At 40.8% G+C, this 20,053-nt stretch overlaps 2 protein-coding genes across 5 annotated transcripts in view; one reads left to right on the forward strand and one right to left on the reverse strand.

Annotated features, from left to right (window-relative positions):
• Positions 1 to 14,028, reverse strand: las1l (LAS1 like ribosome biogenesis factor). Of its 4 annotated transcripts, none has more exons than XM_029691575.1 (14): positions 14,011 to 14,028; positions 6,436 to 6,590; positions 6,101 to 6,226; positions 4,614 to 4,683; positions 4,370 to 4,451; positions 4,017 to 4,184; positions 3,876 to 3,922; positions 3,357 to 3,466; positions 3,142 to 3,227; positions 2,769 to 2,975; positions 2,528 to 2,675; positions 644 to 975; positions 379 to 529; positions 1 to 246 (listed from the first exon to the last, which is right to left on the reverse strand). In XM_029691575.1, exons 2-14 carry the CDS (start codon positions 6,579 to 6,581, stop codon positions 156 to 158), a joined length of 1,764 nt encoding a protein of 587 aa, XP_029547435.1. In that variant the 5' UTR covers positions 6,582 to 6,590; positions 14,011 to 14,028; the 3' UTR covers positions 1 to 155. The 4 variants fall into 4 exon arrangements, with proteins under 4 accessions (XP_029547435.1, XP_029547434.1, XP_029547433.1 ...); XM_029691574.1 differs by lacking the exon at positions 14,011 to 14,028 and adding an exon at positions 6,944 to 7,075; XM_029691573.1 differs by lacking the exon at positions 14,011 to 14,028 and adding an exon at positions 6,699 to 6,887.
• The window catches only part of msna (moesin a), a 25,552-nt gene continuing 15,312 nt past the window's right edge, over positions 9,814 to 20,053 (forward strand). The window contains exon 1 of the mRNA XM_029691578.1: positions 9,814 to 10,130. Coding sequence (XP_029547438.1) covers positions 10,119 to 10,130 — 12 coding nt within the window. The 5' untranslated portion in view covers positions 9,814 to 10,118. The remainder of the gene's footprint in view (positions 10,131 to 20,053) is intronic.

The following is a 20,053-nucleotide window of genomic DNA, read 5'->3' on the forward strand; positions in this document are numbered from 1 at the left end:
TTGGGTACTCTAAGTACTTTTATTTGCCACGTGCCTTTGCTGGAAAACAATAAAATAAATGCTTTTGGCATGTCAGAGTAGAAACAATACAATGCGTTTGCAGATGAAGATCAATGACAGTGAAGGCCTTTATTTTACAATATTGGCCTATTTGTTTAAAACAGTTGCAGGCCAGCTTTCAATTTGCTGATGTCATTGTGTGTCCAGAGAAGCCCATCCGTGGTGACTCTGTGTGGCATTGAGACACTGGAGAGATTAAGAGAAACATTACTGCTCAGATTAAGTACAATTGCTTAGTGATGGTTGATCTTACTTAATCATACTTTTATTTCTGTGGATGCCTACATATATATAGTATAACTTTATTTTGTTTCTTACCCTGCATGCGCATTGTGCTGAGTGGCATTCTCCATTTCCACCTGCTGGTCAAACACCATAATGGTAGAGAAGTTCTCTACCATTAGGCAGGAAGGGTCCTCTGACTGGCCTGGAACTTTCCCAAGAGGATAGTTCTTCCACTGGACTTTGTCTGAACAGGTGAGAAAACAAACCTATTTAGATAAAATGTAATATTCTAATGAAATATTGTGGAATCAGCTGATCAGATTCATGTTCTGCAAATTGGCATGACAACTAAACTGACCTGTGCAAACTTGCCAGGGAGAACCCCTGAGTTCCGCGGCCCTCTCGGCCAGGACATCTGGGCTCAGGTGCTCTTGGAAGTCCTCGGTCCTCTCTGGCAGGGCCTTGCGTGAGTCAGACACGGTTCCTGGGTGCATCATGTTGACCTGGCGTCTGGACTGCACCCGCAGCCTCTCATGCAGGCTCTCCAGGGTGTAGATACCGCTAGGCTGGCCTGAGTGCTCCATGGGAGGATCACACCCTGAGTCTGCCCCCTGAGTGTAGATACTGCTCAGTCTGAGTAGCTTCTGTCGGGTGTCCAAGGGCATCGGATGTTCCATGTCCTCCAGGATCCTAAAAGTTCAAACAGTAAGTCATTTTCAAACATAATGACAAATTATATTTCATAAGCTGGTACAGCGCAGTAGAGAACACAGTAAGAGATGTATGTACAGTTGTGGCTAAAAGTTGAGAATGACATTCATTTTCACAGTCTGCTGCCTCAGTTTGTATGATGGCAATTTGCATATACTCCAGAATGTTATGAAGAGTGATCAGATGAATTGCAAAGTCCCTCTTTGCCATGCAAATGAACTGAATCCCCCCCAAAACATTTCCACTGCATTTCAGCCTTGTCACAAATGGAACAGCTGACATGTCAGTGATGCTCTCGTTAACACAGGTGTGAGTGTTGATGAGGCTGGAGCTCACTCTGTCATGCTGATTGAGTTTGAATTACAGACTGGAAGCTTCAAAAGGAGGGTGGTGCTTGGAATCATTGTTCTTCCTCTGTCAACCACAGTTACCTGCAAGGAAACACAGGCCGTCATCATTGCTTTGCACAAAAAAGGGCTTCACAGGCAAGGATATTGCTGCCAGTAAGATTGCACCTAAATCAACCATTTATCAGATCATCAAGAACTTCAAGGAGAGCGGTTCAATTGCTGTGAAGAAGGCTTTAGGGTGCCCAAGAAAGTCCAGCAAGCGCCAGGACCGTCTCCTAAAGTTGATTCAGCTGCGGGATCGGGGCACCACCAGTACAGAGCTTGCTCAGGAATGGCAGCAGGCAGGTGTGAGTGCATCTGCACGCACAGTGAGGCGAAGACTTTTGGAGGATGGCCTGGTGTCAAGAAGGGCAGCAAAGAAGCCACTTCTCTCCAGGAAAAACATCAGGGACAGACTGATATTCTGCAAAAGGTACAGGGTTTGGACTGCTGAGGACTGGGGTAAAGTCATTCTCTCTGAATCCCCTTTCCGATTTTTTGGGGCATCCAGAAAAAAGCTTGTCCAGAGAAGACAAGGTGAGCGCTACCATCAGTCCTGTGTCATGCCAACAGTAAAGCATCCTGAGACCATTCATGTGTGGGGTTGCTTCTCAGCCAAGGGAGTGGGCTCACTCACAATTTTGCCTAAGAACACAGCCATGAATAAAGAATGGTACCAACACATCCTCCGAGAGCAACTTCTCCCAACCATCCAGGAACAGTTTGGAAGGAAACTCCCCAGGCCTTAATCCCATTGAGAACTTATGGTCAATCCCCAAGAGGCGGGTAGACAAACAAAAACCCACAAATTCTGACAAACTCCAAGCACTGATTATGCAAGAATGGGCTGCCATCAGTCAGGATGTGGCCCAGAAGTTAATTGACAGCATGCCAGGGCAGATTGCAGAGGTCTTGAAAAAGAAGGGTCAACACTGCAAATATTGACTCTTTGCATCAACTTCATGTAATTGTCAATAAAAGCCTTTGACACTTATGAAATGCTTGTAATTATACTTCAGTATTCCATAGTAACATCTGACACTATCTATCTAAAGACACAAAAGCAGCAGATTTTGTGGAAATTAATATCTGTGTCATTCTCAAAACTTTTGGCCACGACTGCACATTATGAAGTCACTTACTGCTGGAGCAGGTGAGGCGTGGCCACGCAGGGAGCATTCAGACATGCTGCAAGGAGTTGCTGCCACCTCAGCTGGATGCGTTTCATAAAGATCTTATCCTTCAGTCTGGCTTTCCTCTGGATTTTTGATTCATAATGGTATTCATTCTCTGTAGAAACAAAATTAATCCACATCAGTAAATCCAGCACAGTTTTGTATTTACATTGAGTTATTTTGTTATTGGGGTAGAAAATGATCATACTGTTGGAGTTGCAGAGGATGACCTCAGAAATCCACCCAGCAATGTAGAAGGATCTGTGTTTCTGGTCATCTTCAGAGAGCTGCTGCAGCTCCACAAACAGTTTCTCCAGGAGGAGATGAATGAAGAGCTCAGAGTTGAGATCCTTCAGGAGGGGCAGCCAGAAACGCAGAACAACTCGAGGAAGGTGGGGAGCAGTGGGGTCTGCATCTTCAAAAACAAAGGCATTCTAGTCACTCAGGTAAGTGTGTATGGCTTACAGTATTTTTTAACTTGTTCCCAGTCTTACAACATCTGTTAATAAAATCAAACATGGGATTTACACATTTATTTTAAGAAATGTATTGGGAGGAAATCTACCTAATCCCAGTTTTACCTGAGTTATCGACACTAAGTGACACCAGTTGTTCAATGGTTGGAACCACGAATCCATCCTCAATCAATGCATCTATTAGTATTTCACTATATGGGAAAAAGAACAATGAGGGCCCGGACCTTTGCTATTTAAATTACGTTATTCTTGTAGAATACAATCTGATGCAGTTTGTGGATTTGACAATCACTGCAATACCAATAAATGTGTTAACTGACCTAGACTCTAGTGCAAAGTGCTTGATCTGGGCAAGGATCCAGCTCATGTCTGCAGAGGGTTCTGGCCACAATCTCGCCTGTTTGTCCTCCTCTAGAAATCCTTCAAACGTCTAAACAAAAGAAAAGAGTAATGACCACCATACGCTATAAACATTTCTGGCAGAGAAAACCCAATTACTCAAGAGTGATGTCAATAACAAAATGCCTAACTTGAGGCCCTCATTTATAGATGGAAGAGGAGATGCTGTGCAGACTAGAGAACAGACGTCTTCACCCTGGGCAAGTCTCACAATCATAGGAAAATTATTACGTGGTTATAAATTGTGATTAAATGTTCTTTCTTGAGGACTTCCCACAACCATATCATCCTTGATGTTGATTATGCATGATTCACATACATTTCTGACGTACATGGCATACAGTGCAAATAAACCTAACAATCCTGATGTTAAGGGATTTCACAAATCAATACAAAATGTAACAAACAAAAAGCAAAGTGTAATTTGGGGGTGTAAATACCTGAAACTGCTCCTTTTCGAAAGATATCAATAACTCTCGTGCCTTCTCTGAAAAGAGAGGGGAAAAAAGCTGTTTTAAATACCTTTTGAAAATGTAACTTGGTAATAAGCGGCGTCTAAAGTGTTTATGTTTCCAACTTACTGTAGGATTCAATTTCTTTTTGTCTGGTGATGAGCTCATCCTCCTGCCTCTGAAGATCCTCTTCTCCATCCTCCCCCTCTGACTGGGAGTCCCAGTTCTCAGCCAGCCCACTGCCCAGCTGCCTGGACCAGTACTCCTGCTGAAGCCACTCCAGCACAAACTTACAACCTGCAACATAGAAAAGACATCAACACAACTAAGAGTAAGATCACTGCAGAAAGTCCAAAGTCACAATGGAAAGTAGGAATGATATCATATTGTTATTGAGGATGATGAAGATAAAAACCCATGGTCTCGGAGATTATGAAATTCTTAAGAGAAAAATAAATCTGTTTGTTCATGATCATGCTCACCCTTGCGACACCATTTCAAGGTAGGGAGCTTGCGGTGGGTAATGTCATGTCTGAGGTTTACAATCCACTCAGGGATCTTCAACTGTTAAAAAAGCCATTGGAATAATAAATACATTTATTCTATCACCTGTATAGTGAGGTCCCCCAGATGACATGATCATTTCATGAGTAGTGAGCAGGGGAAAATGTAATATTAGATTTATTAATCATGACGTAAGAATTACATATTTTTTCAATTACTCACATTGCTGGCTAGCCTTCTGAGGGGACGAGCAATTTTCCCCTGCTGACGCTCTGTGATTAAGTTGACAAACCTATTGAGAAAAATATCAAACAAGCCAATAGAGTAATCAATAAAACACATATATATATATACACACACACACACACACACACATACATACATACATACATACATAAATAAATAAAATATATATAACTAGTCAAAAGTTGACACCTACTCATTCAAGGGTTTTTCTTTATTTTTACTATTTTCTACATTGTAGAATAATAGTGAAGACAAACACTATGAAATAACATATGGAATCATGTAGTAACAATTTTGTTAAACAAATCAAAATAGATTTTAAATTCTTCAAAGTAGCCACCCTTTGCCTTTGACAGCTTTGCACACGCTTGGCATTCTCTCAACCAGCTTCACGAGGTAGTGAACTGGAATGCATTTCAATTAACAGGTGTGCCTTAAATTTCTTTCCTCCTTATTAATGCGTTTGAGCTCAAATAAGCAAAGAAAAATTACAGTCCATCGTTACTTTAAGGCATGAAGGACAGTTAATCCAGGAAAATTAAGAACTTTTAAAGTTTCTTCAAGTGAAGTTGCAAAAACAATCAATGATGAAACTGGTTCTCATGACCGCCACAGGAAAGGAAGACCCAGAGTTACCTCTGCTGCAGAGGATATATTCATTAGAGTTAACTGCCCCCCAGATTGCAGCCCAAATAAATGATTCACATAGTTCAAGTAACAGACACATCTCAACATCAACTGTTCAGAGAAGACTGCGTGATTCAGGCCTTCATGGTCGAATTGCTGCAAAAGAAACCACCACTAAAGGACACGAATAAGAGACTTGGTTGGGTCAAGAAACACGAGCAATGGACATTAAACCGGTGGAAATTCCAAATTTGAGACTTTTTGGTTCCAACCTCCGTGTCTTTGTGAGACTGTAGGTGAACCACAGCATTCTGTGTAAGGGCTATTTGACCAAGAAGGAGAGTGATGGAGTGCTGCATCAGATTACCTGGCCTCCACAATCACCCGACCTCAACCCAATCGAGATGGTTTGGGATGAGTTGGACCACAGAGTGAAGGAAAAGCAGCCAACAAGTGCTCAGCATTTGGGGGACTCCTTCAAGACTGTTGGAAAAGCATTCCTCGTGAAGCTGGTTGAGAAAATGCCAAGAGTGTGCAAAGCTGTCATCAAGGCAAAGGGTGGCTACTTAGAATCTAAAATCTATTTTGATTTGTTTAACACTTTTTTTGGTTACCACAATTCCATGTGTTATTTCATAGTTGAAGTCTTCACTATTATTCTACAATGTATTACATAGTAAAAATAAAAACCCTGGAATGAGTAGGTATTGTCAACTGTTGACTGGAACTGTATTTACACACATCATTGATTGCAACAGTATGCTGCCACATAAGAAAATTTAACAATGAACCTGACTCGATTGAGGACGTTTAAACATTAAAAAAGCGATTCCAACCTCATGAGTGCTGTTCCATAAAGCAAGACCAGGTCGTCAGCGTCAAGTTTTCCTGATTTGTCAAGTATTTGACATCTGACCAGGTCTGCTGTGCTTTCTACAGCGATGGGAGTGTTGTGGGCAAATCTGAAAAAATAAATCAAATTGTGTGATAATATTTTTCATCCAGGAACGGCTTTGTCCACCAGAAAACAGCAGTGGTGGGATGAGTTGGACACGAACTAACGTTAGCTACAAGCTAAGCTAACACGAACTATTCTGCAATTATCTAGCTAACAAAATAGTAATTATGCAACAGGAAAACATTATCTGAAGATCATACGTGTATCCCTTACCTGCCCTTCCACGCCGTAATTCGGTGTAATGCATACTTTTGTAAAGCACAATCCTTTGAGTACAGATACTCGAGCACCTGGTCCCATTCTGCTTTGTTGATCCATGCAACTACATGGCCCTTTTTCTCTGTAGTTTTTTTCTTCATATTTACCAGCTAAAGAAACGACAATTAGAGACAAACAGTTTTTACCTAGTTAATTTAGCTCTAATGCAAAACATGTAGCTAGCTAGGCTAACCAAAATGAGATGTTCCAATGCTAACCTGCCAACACCATCCACAGACTAGAGTGGGGTCGGTTAAATGAAACACCAAGAAACCAATACCGCGCAGAAATGTTCCGCTATTGCACACGCCAAATTTATGCTATAATTAGAAAAAACAACGAAATAATAAGCAAATATAACAGTTAACATCTAGTCTGGCATTCAATCATACAATTATAGTGTGTAATGTATTGTCATAGGCTCCTGTTGGGTGTTGCGCATGAATGTAGGCTAAAGCCTTACTCAAAGATGGCTGTCCCCCCTCTTGTAGGCCCGCAGATAAAATAAAATAAAACAAAAAATAAAATGTTGTCTGGAACTCAATCGGGGTCTCTACTTACTGATGAGAGTTAGAATAGTAGAATACACAAGGCAATTTCGAAATTTGGTTGTGCATCAGCAGTTTTTCTCTCATATCAGTCACTGACAGTAACTCAATTAGCCCATGTCAGCAAAACATTTTTAGATAGCTGGCTAGACGAATTTGCCTATCTAAACTTGTAATAATCATGGTAAAATTACCGACCAGGGGGCCCTCATTGATTTTGTTTGTCACTCACTCAGATCCATATTAAAACGGCAAACATGTCTCCAACCTATGGCAAAATTACTAGAATTGCATGGAATTAGTTATAAAATTGCAAAATCTTCCCTCTGCCTCATGGCAATGTGTAGAATTGCAGCATATTTTATTTAAAACTGCAAGATGTTCTCTCCGCCCTATGGCCAAATGTGTAGAATTGCAGGAAATTAACTCTTAAACTATATATTTTTTTCTCCGCTGTCAAGAGGGGGGCAAAAATGTTGTTTAGGGCCCCCAAAATCCAAGAGCCGGCTCTGACTGCATGCGTGGGTATGCAGACCCTCGAGTCACTGCAGCCCCTTGAGTTCAGATTTGTTGTGGCCCCCACCCCCATAAAAGTTGCCAATCCCTGGCCAAACTTATTGTGAATTATAACTTATCTTTATGGACAGGAAATCAAATATATTGTAACCTCTCTAGGGTAGGGGGCAGTATTTTCACATCCGGATAAAAATCGTACCCGATTTAATCTGGTTATTACTACTGCCCAGAAACTAGAATATGCATATAATTGTTTGATTTGGATAGAAAACACCCTTAAGTTTCTAAAACTGTTTGAATGGTGTCTGTGAGTATAACAGAACTCATATGGCAGGCCAAAACCTGAGAAGATTCTGTACAGGAAGTGCCCTCTCTGACCATTTCTTGGCCTTCTACACCCTCTTTATCAAAAACAGAGGATCTCTGCTGTAACGTGACACTTTCTAAGGCTCCCATAGGCTCTCAGAAGGCGCCAGAACGTTGAATGATGACTTTGCAGCCCCTGGCTGAAAAACAGTAGCGCATTTGGATCGTGGTCGATCTGAGAACAATGAGACGGGCACGCACGTGAAGAGGCCATTTTACATTTTCAGTCTTTGAACGAAAAAGACGTCTCCCGGTCGGAATATTATCGCTATTTTACGAGAAAAATCGCATAAAAAATGATTTTAAACAGCGTTTGACATGCTCGAAGTACGGTAATGGATTATTTTGAATTTTTTTGTCACGATATGCGTCCGCGTGTCACCGTTCGGATAGTGTCTTGAACGCAAGAACAAAACAGAGGATATTTGAACATAACTATGGATTATTTTGAACCAAAACAACATTTGTGGATGAAGTAGAAGTCCTGGGAGTGCATTCTGACAAAGAACAGCAAAGGTAATCCAATTTTTCTTATAGTAATTCTGAGTTTAGTGAACACCAAACTTGGTGGGTGTCAAATTAGCTAGCCCGTGATGGCGAGCTATCTACTCAGAATATTGCAAAATGTGCTTTTGCCGAAAAGCTATTTTAAAATCTGACACCGCGATTGCATAAAGGAGTTCTGTATCTATAATTCTTAAAATAATTATGTTTTTTTGTGAACGTTTATCGTGAGTAATTTAGTAAATTCACCGGAAGTTTTCGGTATGTTTGCTAGTTCTGAACGTCACATGCTAATGTAAAAAGCTGTTTTTTGATATAAATATGAACTTGATTCAACAAAACATGCATGTATTGTATAACATAATGTCCTAGGAGTGTCATCTGATGAAGATCATCAAAGGTTAGTGCTGCATTTAGCTGTGGTTTTGGTTTTTGTGACATTATATGCTAGCTTGAAAAATGGGTGTGTGATTATTTCTGGCTGGGTACTCTCCTGACATAATCTAATGTTTTGCTTTCGTTGTAAAGCCTTTTTGAAATCGGACAATGTGGTTAGATTAACGAGAGTCTTGTCTTTAAAATGGTGTAAAATAGTCATATGTTTTAGAAATTGAAGTAATAGCATTTCTAAGGTATTTGAATATCGCGCCACTCGATTCCACTGGCTATTGACTAGGTGGGACGATTTCATCCCACATACCCTAGAGAGGGTAAGCTACTTTTTTGTACAGTTTACCTTACTGGTATCAAAATGTGGCTTATATTTGTATGCATCGTGACAGGCCTTTATAGTAGACCTTGGCCTATCCTATTTCTGTAATTATTTCAGTAGCTGTCCATATACAGTAGGTTGTCCATGGGTCAGGGGAAGTGGAATGAGGCTATTTCTGCCTGGATTCCTTTTGAATGGATATCAATGATGCATTTGCGTACACAAAATGCACATCATATGAAATGGTGATTATTGTATTGATTGGAAGTTGTGTCATATGGGGGTGTCAGAAAGTGTCATTTGAAAAAACTCGTCTGAGGTTCAATAATTGATTGGAAAAATAAATCTGCTTTATATTTATTAGATCCATTAGCCTATAAAATATAGTTCTGACTAGGTGTTTGTTGAAAATAATATGCAATGGCAATTTTAATCAAATATGCCTAACCACCCTATCCGGCGCGCCTGTCCCAAACAGTGTGTTACATTCAAAATGGTATTATATCTTAGATTGAAAAACTGGAGTGAAATCAAATGTTGCTACTGACAGTAGCCTAGCTATATGCTTATGGTATACGGGAAATTACGTATATCGGAATTTTGTGGGGTATCCCGGCTTAAATTTCAAGTCCAGGAATTTAGTTCAGCTGCTCACGTTCAACTGGAGCTTGACAAAGGAATAACGGGGTCATTGAGAATACAGGCGGAGTCTGCTGAAAAACTCATTTTAGTATGTCTTCATTGGGCTGGGTGTGGTTTTTCAGTCACCGTGCCGTTAGCAGGAAATTACGCTCTGGACCACCACTTTGAGGCGATACAAAGAAAATAGGAAAATACGAGCAGTTTGAAAAGTTTGAAATCAAAGTTTAACTGAACTTGACGGACGATTTTCAGATTGTGCACTTTATCTAATGGACACAAGTTTTTGTTGACTCCATTGTTGCTACCATCCAATTCCTGACATCAGTGACTAAGGACAGATAACTGCGAAAATGCCGAAGACCGTGAGTAGCCTTTATTATTGTGTGGGACCAGCTTTAAAAAATATATACATGTTTACATAGAAATAAGACATATAAAACGCTATCTCTGGTCAAAATGTAGCTTTCCAACTTGTTGTCTTGTTTGGTCGAGAAAGATAATTTAGCCCATGACAGGCTATAAAGTAAAATGTTTGAATTGATATCCTATAATACTTCGAAAGCATCTATTTGGAAGATTTAACTCAATTTGGCTACTGAATGTGTCTGACTTTGTATAGCCTATGTAGAGCCATATAGGTTCAGAAAAGATTTAGCGCCCCTCAAATGAATGAAAAGTGTATTTTAAAACATGTATTTCATGTAGGGCAGGACGCTGTAGCCTATATTTTTTTTCTCCAGCATCACCTAAACTTGTTTTATTACCGATTACAAGGTATTGATACAATGTTGCCCAACGTTCTTTTTTTTGTTAGGCTACCCTAGGTTTGTGTCTATCCTATGAACCGTTATTTTGTGTCAGCTATGCGCCATCGGCAATCCCCCGTTCCTGGAACGTGATTGGCTTTTGAATGAACGTTCAAGAAGTTGAATAGACCAGCGTTGGGTTCATATCAACTCGATCCCTATTCATGAATAATTATGTCAGACATTTTAAATGTTGTTCAAATGTAGTCTCTAGACTACATTAACTCGTCACCGGGCCCAATTCATATCAATGTGGCCTATTAGTGTTGAGTTCCCATGGCCCATTCGATGACGTTGTGTTTGTCTTTGTGGTACCCCGTAGTACAATAGCTAGCCTATGCACTCTTCAACAGTGGACTCCCATGTTAGCCTGTCCTATAGGCCTGCTATTGAGTGATGGAGGTTAGATCACTTGCATTGTGCTCTATCAAAATATAGGCTATTCTAGGAGGTACAGTATCTAGAAATGTAGGTTCTTACAGTTTGATCTATGGCAAACCTTAGCCTAGATTACTAGGCCTGTGTGGTTTTAGATATTTGCTATATTCATTATTATTTTTTGACCTTTATTTACCTAGGCAAGTCAGTTAAAATAACAAATTCGTATTTTCAATAACGGCCTAGTTCAGGGGCAGAACGAAAGATTTTTACCTTGTCACTTCGGAGATTCGATCTTGCAACCTTCCGGTTACTAATAGTCGAACGCTCTAACCACTAGGCTACCTGCCGCCCGATATAGAGCCCAGCCCAGAGAAATTTAGTTGAATGTAGAATCCACTGGATCAGTTCTAGTGATGTTAAATAGCATTGCATTTGTAATTTATTTGATTTCTACGTTATCTTAATCAAGTATTTACTCCAAATTAGGAACAATGAATAAACCACTCTGTATAGCATCATATTTTAGGTCAGAAAGTCAGACATCAGGATTTGAAAAATATGTTTTGTTTAATAAGAATCCGTCACTGCGATAAAATGCACCCAGGTAATGACAGTAAAATAATGTGCAGTATTGTGACATTTAGCTTTTAAGAATTGTGAACTCATGAGAAGATTATAGTTGTATTTATTTGAATCTGTATTTATATATTAACATGTCTTTTCACAGCAGTCATCCATGTCCCCCCCTACCATTATTGTAGGCTTTGGCTGTGTTTCTTTTGGCAATTTTACAGCTTCCCAAGGAACTGTAATCTAGTGACTCAAGGTTTCTAAGATTGCGTCAGTTACTTTTTAGCCATTTCCTGGCCTGCAGTCTCTTGACGCTGCCACTGAAAGCCTTATTTGGTGTTTCACAGCACAGACTCCCCCTTCTCCATCCTGCGCAACTGCATGGTCCTCAGCCAGTGTTTCAGCGTTTAGGTTTTTAAGCACTTCTACAGGCCACCCCATGTCAGACACCAAATTGACTCCTGTCTCATTTCCCAGATAATGTCATAATACATATGTTATGATATGCTATTTGACATCAATCAATTTTATTATATTCATAAGACCCTCTCATCACTAAAAAGGTACTTGCAGTCTGGTTAATTTTATTTCAGATGTACCTTTAGACTCTAGAACTCTACACATCACCAATAAATGTGTTATTCTGTGATGTTGCTTTCCTTCAGAACTACGATATTCTAATCAACAGCAATGTCTACTTACTACGGTCCAGTGAAGTGAAATACTATATTGGCATGAGTATAATTTTGTTAGTTGAAAAGCCTTAGTTCTTCACAAACAACAAATAACAGAACCAAGTGAAGTGGAAAGTCCAGTGGTATGTAAGAAGGGGATTAAGCAGCTCTGTAAACGCACATAGCAGAGCTGAGATTAACAATTTGTAATAAACTAAGCTACAGGTGGTAGAGTGTATGAAAGGCAGAAATTATGCGAACCTTTGGGGGCTTCAGCCCGTAAATGGAGTTTAACTGTGCGGCAGCTCTGAAACATCTCTCTGGCTGCAGAAAACCAACCAGTGAGTTGTCTTTTGTTGTTGTTTTGGTGTGTTTTTGAGTTGATTTAGATGAGGTTTGTTAAAAACAGAACTTTATTTATTTTTTTACATAGGATCTCACCCTAGCTTAACATAAATTACTGCACTATTACTACGTTGGTAAGTGAACAGTAATGATTGTGATAACGACGTTATCAATTTGTACTGATAAGTGGTTGCTTTAAGGTGTTTGAATACAAAGGAGCTGGCATTATCTGCGATTCATGAACCTGATTTGAAAAAGTCATAGTACAGTGAGTTTAACTAACTTGAAACTAATATAAGACTCGCAAACACATTCAAGCTGAAAAAATATCAACATAATTGAAATTCTTGTATTGATTCTGAGTATAACATTTTGGCTCTACGGAGAGTAGCGTTAGCAGTTTCAGGCTAACCTCATTCTCAGAAATAAAGCCAGAGTGTGCTTTTAGTTCTACATTAGTGCCTGTGGCTCTAATCTTCCTGTTCATGATTTTGACCTAAAAACATACTATGAATACTTTTCTAATTGATTGTATTCCATTTGTGTATGCGAATATGTTTGTGAATGGTTAACATAAAAGTACGTGTGACAAACAATCTAACAACATAGTATAAGAATTATCCATCAGTTCCTGATTTCCACGTATTTATGATTTTTAAATCCCCTTCAAAGTGGTTTTCAATCAGATGTCTTGAGGGGATGCAGTCGAAGGAGGCATTCCAAAATTTTGGAAAGTGTCACTTCATTTTTTCCCTAGTGATTGGTGTCCCAGTTTATAATAATTTGCGTACTTTACTGAAATACAGTCTATGGCTAAGATTTGTTATAGCTTTGTTTGCTCCTCAGTATGACTCAACGCCCTTTACAAGACAGAAAAGGCATTGAATGTTCCCAAGATAGAATGGAAACATGAACATTGGTGATTTTGTAGCACATACAGATGAAACATTAGTCTTAAAGGAGGCCTGGGTAAAGGCCTTTGTAGACTGTACAATTTTAGCTGTCTTATGCCACGATTTTGCTGTCCCAGACAAAATTTCCACGTCGTGGGCAAATTCTTATGTCGGAAACAATTGTCGCATGTCTTGGTTCGTTCAGTGTGGCATGGTCTAGGTCTGCCGATTAAGTATCACTACATGCGGTCGTAAACTTTTTGCCTTCATCGTGTAGTGTGGCTGGTGTTACGAGCCGATCCCGATGACTGACCAATAGTAACACCGCCGGCATTGTATGTACACAATAATACGATAAGTGTAAATAGTCAGATTCATATAATAGTTAGATTTAAACGTTTACATGCTGTGCAAGAATAACGATTTCCCTAATGATCTTGTTTACATGATGTATCTGAAATCAGGCTTGGGATGGGATTTTGATAAATGCGTAAAAAAGGTATAATCTACCACGTTATTTTGGGGAAGCCTATTTATTTCTAAAATGCATACTTTCCGTTTTTTCAAACTCACCTCACTCGCATAGAGAGTGTCTTGCGCTGCGGGCACATGCGCAGATCAAATACACCGCTGAAGCCTTGCAAGTCAATCGCAGAATGTGACGACAGAACTGAAGGAAATCAATCAATCTGTCCAGTTTTTAAAAAATAAATTTTTTTTTTTAACCTTTATTTAACTAGGCAAGTCAGTTAAGAACAAATTCTTATTTTCAATGATAGCCTAGGTTAACGACAGATTGCTTGGGGATTTAATCTTGCAACCTTCTGGTTACTAGTCCAACACTAACCACTAGGCTACCTGCCACCCCTAGGTTGATAGCCTTCCTCCAAGGTACTCGTCCATGTATTCGATTTTGTTCATGTTTTGTGAGGAATCAGCCACAAAACTATCCTTGGTCCTGTTACTGAGAGTGATGTTTTGCTGCTGTTCTAATAATAGTGTGTGAGAAGTGTTCTGAGCTCTAGCCATGCGATACAAACCCTTACCAGGCAGAACTGCCTATTCGTAGTTATTTTTTTCTTGTGTGAGATGAACTATTTTTACCCAGGAAAGGCACTTAACAACCCTTGACTGGTAGCCAAGGACCTGTTGGCCTGAACTACACAATGAAATAATGTCTAATCAGTAGGCTATGTCATGTTAAGCAGTTCGTTTGGTTGACTGGGAAAATAAAGCATAGTGTTTAGAGAAAATATAAAAGTGGTATGATTTAGGGCAGTGGTTCCCAACCTTTTTCAGTTACTGAACCAGCAACAACATTTTGGTCTGCCTGAAGTACCCCCTCATGTGCATTTTACCAGTAAGCCTATGGTCACGAGTCTTCTCAAGTACCTTCTGTAGATAGGCCAAGTACCCCCAGGGGTTCTAGTACCCTGGTTGGGAACCATTGATTTAGGGGATTCATCAAAACAGTGATGCAAATAAATGTTTAACATGGTGACAGAGGCACAATGTGGGACTTACATGCAAATCTACTCTCAATGTCTTACTGGATCTTGTAAATTAGAGTCATTTAACAAATCTTAGTCACTGAAATTAGATTCAACTCACATTTGTGGTGTGGCTTAGTTCATAGTTAGGGTAAACCATAAAAGGAATAGCTATGGCGTTTAAGGCTTTGGGGTTTTGATCTACTTCGTTTTCGAGGTTGGTTCTGTTTGGGTGTGGCTTTCCCAGATTGGATGAGTTGCACCTGTTGCCTTGTTAAACATGTTTAAGTTTCACCTGTGCTGGCACAGGTGATATTTTAGCGCTGCAGAGCCTATGTGCTAGTTGGCATGAGGCAAATCTAGTGGGTGTCCATGGTGGGTGTGGGTGTGTTAAGACTCGAGTTTGCTTGGCCAGCATTCAGTAGGTACCACCATGGATGCTTTTCAGAATCCATTTTAAAACCCCACTTTGTTTCGGTTTGCTTGTGAGTGATTAATTTGTTTGTTCCCTTTTCATGTTGAGTGATGATTTTTGGTTGGTTATTGGGGAACGTAACAAAATGGGGGCTCAGCCAGGAAGGATCATTGTTTCCTATGAGTATGGTAGTCACTCTAATCACCTCTGAAGTGTTACTGTGCCTAGATATTTGAGTTTTCAAAAAACACTTTTGTTGTAGCGTTTGTCACTGACAACCACTCAGATGGGTTATAAAATTGGAGAAATCAGTGGAAAGTTGCATAAAAACTCACACTGTAAATAAAAATAAATATGGACTTTTATTTGCAAGCATTTGTGGGGAACCCTACTTGGGAGGTACTGGATAAAATGTACAAAAGCGAATCTGCTCATCATTGCAAAGCATTATGTGACAGTGGCAACTGCCGATTCAAAAGCACTAGTCAAAGAGTTAATCACTACTGTTTTAGTGGAAGAGGAAATCCTCGCGGAGAAGGATGATGATGAGAAGGGTCCTACGGATGGTGGAATACACCATCCGTGTAATCCACCACTAGAGTTCGAGCACACCGTTCAGTTAAAACAGATAGAACTGGAGGCCACCAAAGCAGCACCAGAAGTGGATGCCCTCACAATCAAGTCAGGCCATGATCCTCCACCTTTAACAGAGTTTGATCTTGGTCGGCTTGTATCGCCTTTCAATGAAAAGGAGGTGGAGGTATATTCTACTATGAGTGGATTGCCACGTCGCTAGAATGGCTGCGCAATATCTGGTCCTCCTCTACAAAGTGTTTTTGTGGGAAAATCTCTGAAAGTGTATGGTGCTTTATCTCTTGATCAGAGTTTAGATTAGGACACTGTTAAAGCTGCTATCCTTCTGGCTTATGAGTTGGTCCCAGAGGCATACAGACAACAGTTCAGTAAATTACGAAAGACATTAAAAAGCCATGTTGAATTCTCAAGGGAACCCGCATGTCTTTTTGATTGGAGGTGTTGTTCTCAAGAGGTCAAGGTCCTTCAAGAGTTAAAGGCACTCCTACTACTCAAGTAGTTCAAGAATTGCCTTCACGAAAGGGTTGCTACCTACATTTATGAGCACAAGGATCTCACTCTTGAGAAAGATGGAGTCCTTGCAGTTGAGTTTGTGTTGACACAAAAAACTACCTTCACAAACAAAGCGCCCAGTAGTTATCCCTACACAAAAAGCAATCTAGAGAAGTCACCTCCCTCTGTGAGGTTTAAGTATTTTCTGCAGTGCCCAAAGATAAGGCAGAAAACTTGTGCTTTGTATCCGCCAGTTTGTCATTACTGCCGTGACAAAGGACACATTGTCTCTGTGTCCTAAGTTGAAACAGAAAAATGAGAGAGAAAAACTGTTTCTTCTTGTGGGATCACTCCAGCCTCTGGATGGGACTGGTTTATCGCCTAAACAAGGTTTTGGATTATATGTGTAACCAGTTGTAACCAGTTGCTGAAGTGTCAAACAAAGACAAAACACCCTCCAAAATAAAAAGTTGGGCAGTCTGTCTTCTGCGGGACACTGGGGCAGTCCAACCTTTTATACACTGCTCAAAAAATAAAGGGAACACTTAAACAACACATCCTAGATCTGAATGAAATAAATAATCTTATTAAATACTTTTTTCTTTACATAGTTGAATGTGCTGACAACAAAATCACACAAAAATAATCAATGGAAATCCAATTTATCAACCCATGGAGGATTTGGAGTCACACTCAAAATTAAAGTGGAAAACCACACTACAGGCTGTTCCAACTTTGCTGTAATGTCCTTAAAACAAGTCAAAATGAGGCTCAGTAGTGTGTGTGGCCTCCACGTGCCTGTATGACCTCCCTACAACGCCTGGGCATGCTCCTGATGAGGTGGCGGATGGTCTCCTGAGGGATCTCCTCCCAGACCTGGACTAAAGCATCCGCCAACTCCTGGACAGTCTGTGGTGCAATGTGGCGTTGGTGGATGGAGCGAGACATGATGTCCCAGATGTGCTCAATTGGATTCAGGTCTGGGGAACGGGCGGGCCAGTCCATAGCATCAATGCCTTCCTCTTGCAGGAACTGCTGACACACTCCAGCCACATGAGGTCTAGCATTGTCTTGCATTAGGAGGAACCCAGGGCCAACCGCACCAGCATATGGTCTCACAAGGGGTCTGAGGATCTCATCTCGGTACCTAATGGCAGTCAGGCTACCTCTGACGAGCACATGGAGGGCTGTGCGGCCCCCCAAAGAAATGCCACCCCACACCATGACTGACCCACCGCCAAACCGGTCATGCTGGAGGATGTTGCAGGCAGCAGAACGTTCTCCACGGCGTCTCCAGACTCTGTCACATCTGTCACGTGCTCAGTGTGAACCTGCTTTCATCTGTGAAGAGCACAGGGCGCCAGTGGCGAATTTGCCAATCTTGGTGTTCTCTGGCAAATGCCAAACGTCCTGCACGGTGTTGGGCTGTAAGCACAACCCCCACCTGTTGATGTCAGGCCCTCATACCACCCTCATGGAGTCTGTTTCTGACCGTTTGAGCAGACACATGCACATTTGTGGCCTGCTGGAGGTCATTTTGCAGGGCTCTGGCAGTGCTCCTCCTTGCACAAAGGCGGAGGTAGCGGTCCTGCTGCTGGGTTGCCCTCCTACGGCCTCCTCCACGTCTCCTGATGTACTGGCCTGTCTCCTGGTAGCGCCTCCATGCTCTGGACACTACGCTGACAGACACAGCAAACCTTCTTGCCACAGCTCGCATTGATGTGACATCCTGGATGAGCTGCACTACCTGAGCCACTTGTGTGGGTTGTAGACTCCGTCTCATGCTACCACTAGAGTGAAAGCACCGCCAGCATTCAAAAATGACCAAAACATCAGCCAGGAAGCATAGGAACTGAGAAGTGGTCTGTGGTCTCCACCTGCAGAACCACTCCTTTATTGGGGGTGTCTTGCTTATTGCCTATAATTTCCACCTGTTGTCTATTCCATTTGCACAACAGCATGTGAAATTTATTGTCAATCAGTGTTGCTTCCTAAGTGTTTGATTTCACAGAAGTTTGATTGACTTGGAGTTAAATTGTGTTGTTTAAGTGTTCCCTTTATTTTTTTGAGCAGTATATTTGGAGGGTGTTTTGCCTTTGTCTGACACTTCAGCAACTTGTTATAGTATCTTCGTTCAAGGCATGGAGATGGGTTGCATGGAAGTTCCTTTGTATAATGTGGAACTCGAGTCTGATCTTGTTACTGGGTCCGTTATCGTTGGAGTGATGCCTAGCATACTGGTAAAGAGGGTCTCTTTCATTTTGGGCAACGATTTGGCTGGAGGGAAGGTTGTGCCAAATCCTGTTATTTATAAAGGAACCAAGAGTAGAGGAACCTGATGGGTTATCAGAAATGTACCCTAGAGTGTTCCCAGCGTGTGCGGTTATATGTGTTATGTCAAACAAGATTGCCAAGAGCAAGTCTAGTGTTCAGGAGCATGTCAATAATCCTACCATGTTTCATCTGTCTGAGACATTTATGTGTGGTCCTGATTTCGGTATACCTCCTGAGCTGACCTCTCCTTTGAAAACCCTGAAGGTGAGCAAGTTTGTAGGACCTCTGAAAGAGAGAGGGTCCATACAGTTGACACTTCGATGTCTAGGAAGCAGCTGATTGCTGAATATAGTAAAGATGTCTCCCCTTTTTTTGCTGAGATATGTCCAGAGGAGGAGTTTGAAGTTCGTGTGGGTTACTTTGACAGAGATGGTATTCTGATGATAAAATGGCGTTCCCACGCCACAACCAGGCAAGACGATTGGCTCAGTGTATTTCAAATTGTCGACAAGAGATACTGAGGTTGGCTGACGATGGTAGTATGGCAGGCCATCTTGGGGTCAACAAGATGTATGACCGTATCTTGCGTAACTTCTTCTGATCTGAAATGGGATGTTGTGGCTTATTGTAAATCTTGTCACATTTGCCAGCTCACAGGCAAACCAAACCAAACTGTAAGCTGCAAAGGTACCAGTTGCATCTTTGCAGCCTATTCCTGCTTTTGATTAACCTTCAGCAGGGTTCTGGTGGACTGTGTTGGTCCTTTGCCCAAAACAAAGAGTGGTCACCATTTTCTTGTAACCGTTATGTGTGCTACCACTCATTTCCCTGAGGCAATTCAAATGAGGAAAATCCTGAGAAGAAATTTACTACGGATATTGCGGGAGTTTCCCCTTGAAATCCGTAGTAAGGACAACTTTGTTGCCGATTTTGTTTTTGTGTTTTGCCAGTGTGTATCCTGGCTTTTGTTTTGACTGCATGTTTTGCCGTATTGGAGATTATTTTTGTTTTGGTAGGGCTTGTCCCAAGGGGATGAGTACTAGGAACGTACACAGATCGAGATTTTCCCTCTGTTCTCAAAACTTCTGAGTTTTAGGCAGCTATTATATATATATATATATATATATATATATATATATATATATATATATATATATATTTACAAATATGAAAAATATAATAGCATTTTTTTGTGCCTGTTTTGTCTTGTACAATAGACTGGCAGCAAATACCGTGTTTATATTAGAGATGGCGATTCATTAAAGTAGTGTCACATTTAAGTTGATCTTGTTGTGAAATGGGAGTTTTTTTCAGTTGGTGGTGAGCAAACTTGTCCAACAAATACATGGTA

Source organism: Salmo trutta, chromosome 15 (genome assembly GCF_901001165.1).
Source record: "Salmo trutta chromosome 15, fSalTru1.1, whole genome shotgun sequence".
Taxonomy (NCBI): domain Eukaryota; kingdom Metazoa; phylum Chordata; class Actinopteri; order Salmoniformes; family Salmonidae; genus Salmo; species Salmo trutta.